We start from the raw sequence: 5,371 nt of genomic DNA on the forward strand, positions 1-5,371 counted from the left end.
TTAACTTGGAGTGCAATCAGATATTTTACAGGAAAATTCAGCAAAAGGATGATTTTTACCCATGTTTGTCAGCTCTTTTTTTCATGAGCACAGTTCTTCAGTTTTTACTGCTAACAAAGTCACAGACTTTAAATCCAGATCCTTGGGCTTAGATCCAGGAGAGGGTGCAAGGATGGGTGCAGTTGTACATCTACACCCCATCGGTCTGGGGATGTGGAGGCAGCAGTGGGAGCAAAATCTACCCTCGCCCTTGCGTGCGCTGTGTTCCTAATGGTAAAAATTACGAGAAGCTGGTTGCATTATCTTGACAAATGTGTCTTTTGATGTCTGGCTGAGAGTGTCAATAAGCAAGCAGCCTTATTTGTGATGTTAAATGTATGACCTGGGCACCTTGCCACCGCTGCCCGGGGTGAGACCACTGACTGATTGCGTGAGGACTACCCTACAACAGTGTGACAGCTGCTCCACCTGGCCACTACACCCCTCCTGGTCTGAGTACACTGTGCTCCTACCAAATGATTTTTTACATCTGTCTTGGAATATACCCGTATTAAGACAGTTTTCAGAATATTGTTTTAAAACAAAATCAAATCTATTTTCCTCCTTTAAATCTCTCAGCATCATTGCAGGCAAAGTTATTTCTTATTCTTGTATTTTTTGTTGTCACAGTTGTTCACACTGATTTTTTTAAAGAATTATGCTATGTGTGTATGAATGTGTGTCACCCTTGCCAGTCTATGTTAGAGAAAGCAGCAGTAAACGTTACTGCATCTGGGGGCTGCAATAATTTGTCCTTTGGACATTGACTTTACACATTTTTCAGGGAGCAGAAATTGGATGAATGCCACGTTATACTCCAAACGCCTCTGTTAGGCCCATGACATCCCTTCTATCAGAAACAGCATAAGCATGGGGATAAGATGTCTAATATGGAACAACCCTGAAACAATACCTATTTAAGATTTCAAACAGTAACAAGTCTAGCTTAAGTCACATTTTCTAGATAAGCATTTGTGCACCTGGCAGTAGGATTTTATCCGTAATAAGCAATGTTAGAAATAAAGTAATGGTCTTAAGAGGTGAGCTGCGTAAGAGAGAGTCCATCTTTATCTTATAAAATAATGTGTTTTCTTTATTTTTATTAGGATTTTTGCTTAGACACCAAAGTAATGCGTACATAAACAAATTTTGAAGGCATATAAAGTCACAGCCTGAGCAGAGCCTTAAAGAGATACCAAAACCATCCTGTTTTCAAAGTCAGCTCTGTTTCATGTCACAGGGCAAAGTTTCTAATAGAGGCACAGTGACTGACCAGCAACTGCAATTTCCTATGTCGTTATTTTAAAGCGTAAGAGTAAATTGAATATAATTCTTGGTGTTTCTTTTGTTTTATTAACCAGTTAATTCAGGCGATGGGATAGACTACAGCCAGCAGAAGCGTGAAAATATTGGAGATCTGATTCAAGAGACACTGGAAGCCTTTGAACGCTGCGGTGGAGAGACTGCTTATATAAACATTAAATACATGATCCCTACTTATCAGTCGTGCATATTAAACTGAGTTGTAACAAATGGGTTGATTCCATTTGTGTTCTTAAAAAAACTGTATCTGACTCTGTATGGCATCTTGTTAGTCATGCTTTTTTTCTCTACAGCTGCTAAAATAGTGGCTTCTGGGGCATTAGAGCGTTAGCACTATTGTGAACAAGGCTTTCCAATACATAAATAGTGTCTGTTCCTTTGATTACAATGGTGTACTGTGCCTGTTTGTTCCCTGAAAGAATCGCTCCTTTATAACAGAGCTGACTCGAGCAGGAATCGGAGTTAAACCTTCACTTGTATAGACAATAAAACTATAATTTTCATACGCGATTCAGCAATTGCTGTTCTGTGTCCGCTTGCCCTGAGGGTGATGTCAGAGGCTGTAACAAGAAGAGTTTATGCTGACTGCTTAATAGGTGTTTGTCATGGAAGAGAAACACCAGTTCAGCAATGCCTCTCTAGCAGCTGTGCCGAACAATGTGCGCTGACATACAATAAAACTGTTGAATGTATATACCAATTACAGTGGGAGAATTTATACGGCCCATTATAAAGCACTGTCATAAAATTATTTCATGTTTCTTACACGCTCCTGATCTCAGCTTCTGGGTGTTTACCTTTTCATGGAGCTTGGGTTCCTCTTGGTGAACATCAGGCACAACCAGAGTATTGAAGAAAAAAAAAGCCCAGACAGAACTTCAATAAATCAGATGGAAGACAGAGTGCACATAGCCTATCAGTCCCTAATGGCACTGTTAAGCTAGGTAAATGCAGAATATGCAGGGGCATTTTTAAAGGGCACTGGGTATTTTTTTGTAACTGCGAGATTGCTATTGCTTTTCTGTTATTATGGTATACATGTGTACAAACAATGTAACTGTTGTTACAGGAATCCCTTAGAATTTCCTACTTAATTTCTCCCTGCATACCCACAACACAGAACTGATATAATCATGGATTTAAGCAATGCTATGGAGGTTGACTTTGTTGCTTTTTAAGCATTTCTATGGAGTAAACCTGCAAAAAATAAAGCAAGTTTTCCAATTCCCAAGGACAACCATTTAAAAATATTGAGTCAGTTTGAAACAAATCAGGAGATAGGAGCTTTGTCTAAAAAGCATGAGGTTTTTAAAACTACAGACTTTGGGCTCATTTTGCTTTTATTCTGGTTTCTGGAAGCTCTTGAAATATATGCAAGTTGCACTTTCAAGTGTTTCTCTGTAACTGTTAGAGCTCAAAATGCACTCGTTGGTGTTAGACACATGAAACTTTTTCCAAGTGCTTATGCACATCCATATTCACACCCCACAAGGCTTGCCTGTGCGAGAGACACAGCCCCTGCTCTGCCCTGTTCTTTTGGGTGCCTGTGGGAAGCGTGGGGAGCACCTTCCCACCTGTGGAAACTTTGAGCTGGATCTGTCGTCAGACTGACATTAGACGTGCCTTTTTCTGTTCTGTGGGATCTTCAGACTGAGGAATTTTTTTTTTCTTTTACTTTTTTCTCTTTCCTGTAACTGAAAAAAAAAAGTTGAGAGGAAGATTTTTACTCTTCCTGCCTCCTGGAGGAACAGCAGCATCAAGTGATGCCGCTGGCCACAAGCGCTCACCAGTCCCCAGTTTAGGCATGGCTGCTGCCCTTTCCCAGGCTCTGGAGACCTTTCTTCCTTATTTGGTTTCTGGTTCTTTCTGAGTTTTCTTTTATGCATTGCCAGGGCTTCCCTCAAGTCGCTAGAGCTTAGGCAGTGTCTGTCCCGTGACTAACACACACCTGTGGGGGATGAGCACATCCAATATGCTGCCTCACGTCTAGGATATCTGGAAATCTTTTGCCTCCCGGCCAGAAAGGAAAGTGAAGCCTGGCTGCAGGCCCATGTCTTGGGAAACTCAAGACTTCATCTTCTAACCTGGCAGCACAGAGTCTAGCAGGATGCTGCAGGGGGGGCTAAGGCCACATCTCGTCTTCCAAAAATGCCTTTCTACACACACCCACCCCAGCACTGTCAGGTCAGCCTCGCTTACAATTTCTCCCTCTGTTTCCCCTCAGCAGACCCCTGTCCTGCATTGCCCCTGGCACCAATGAGCCATACTTTTTCATTTACTGGCACCTATGGGTTTCTCTACTGTGGCATTGGAGGTTTCCCATGAGTACAAAGTGTGCTGGAGGACTACAGCTTGGAGGGAGCTGAGTTATTCAGCTCAGAAACAAATCAGGCCCTTCATAGAAGGAATAATCCCAGGCCACCTTTCACTCCTCAGCTATTTGTATTCTGTCCTTAAGAGAAAAAAGCCCAGCACTGCTCTTTGCCTGAGATCAAAAAACTCCTTAATAGCTGGCTTCGGTTCCCCTGACGCTGGGCTCCAGCCACAGAGCTGCTTGTGGAAGGCACAGTATGGGAAAGGGCTCTTGATCCTGGGATTTCCCCATCCTGTCACCCCTCTGCTCCCTGGTGGCACTGCTGAGGATGAGATGAAGTTGCAGGCTCCTCACCAGCTTTGTAACTCCATTCCCTAACTCATCCCCTCCCCTTTAGCTCAGCTAGGACAAGACTACCGACTGACAAAGAGGCACCATGGAAAATTGGTACTTTGTGCAGCTGCAGACTTGCCCAGACCTGATCCCCTCAGCCCTGCGCTCTTTCTTGAAGATTTCTTTCACAAGATGTTGCTTCAACAAGGGGCGACCTTATTGCAAACCTTAAGGGCAATAGAGGTCATGCCCATTCACATCAGGAAAAATAGGTTTTACAGAGAAGTGCTTTTACCTGCAAGTTCAGGATGGGAACTTTGGCCTCTATCATACTATTTCTATGACTGGGCCATTGCTTTAAAAGTGAACATTCTCCCATAACCTTATTAATCGTAGGAGCTGGACTGATAAAAAGAAGCATGATAAAAAACACAGGTTGGTAATTTAGGAACATTGAGAATAAAACTATTTTAAGATGTCATTTCACTAAGTCAAACTGTAGGCCTGCCAACCTTGACAGTGTCCCCTTAAGTATGATCAGCAGCATATTTATAGGCAATTACAGCACAGCTCAGAGCACTTTATAAAGCACAAGATCAAGGACCCAGGTGCTTAAGCATATGAGTAATACTATGTCATTCAATACACTGCTCAGCTATTTTGCTATGCTTAAAAAATGGAATTGTGGTTAAAAAATAGTAACTGCCTCTCTTTTCACAAGATCATATAATTGTGCTCACTGACACTAGGGGCAAGGCAATCAACAGTTTCTAATTGTAATCAATTAAAAGGCACTCTTGGGCCAGGTGTTTCAAGGGGTATAAATTAAGCATAGGACCATTACATGTAACTTGGCTCTACAGAGCTGATGTGGTGTGTGCCTTGCTCTGAGGGTTGCTTTCTAGCTCTCTAGCCACTGCAAGGTAAGCAGTATCAGTAAGGAGCCCTGTGGATGGTGAAATAACTCCTAAGTGTTGGTTTTTCTGAGACTGAATGTTTGAGAGGTCTCTGGTTTATCTTGATAAATGTGGTAGATGGGTTGGCTGGTGGTTGTTTAAAAAGCATGTGCTAACATTAGGAAAAAAAAATCTACCTGTGGCCTTCTTTGTATTGTGTATTCATCAAAACAGGAATAAAATGAGATCTTTTCAATGATTCCTCCCCAAATCTGTGTAAGGAAACTATGTAACAAGTGTCACAGTTTTGGGAACTCTGGTGTTTTGTGAATGCTGGTGGGTGCTGTAAAGCAGTTGCTGTGCAAGCTGCTGAGCTGCTGAATGGTTCAACTTGTCCGTGTGAAGCTGAGCAGGGGCAGGGGTGGCTGTGGCTCCTGCTCAGCTTGGGCTGGGGGTGCCTGTGGGT

At 42.6% G+C, this 5,371-nt stretch overlaps 1 protein-coding gene across 1 annotated transcript in view; it reads left to right on the plus strand.

Annotated features, from left to right (window-relative positions):
• Nucleotides 1-1,561, plus strand: part of PACRG (parkin coregulated) — a 242,334-nt gene extending 240,773 nt beyond the window's left edge. The window contains exon 5 of the mRNA XM_009644872.2: nt 1,401-1,561. Coding sequence (XP_009643167.1) covers nt 1,401-1,561 — 161 coding nt within the window. The remainder of the gene's footprint in view (nt 1-1,400) is intronic.
• The last annotated feature ends 3,810 nt before the right edge of the window (nt 1,562-5,371 follow it).

The sequence above is a fragment of the Egretta garzetta genome, unplaced genomic scaffold (assembly GCF_000687185.1).
Source record: "Egretta garzetta isolate BGI_Z169 unplaced genomic scaffold, ASM68718v1 scaffold388, whole genome shotgun sequence".
Classification (NCBI taxonomy): Eukaryota; Metazoa; Chordata; class Aves; order Pelecaniformes; family Ardeidae; genus Egretta; species Egretta garzetta.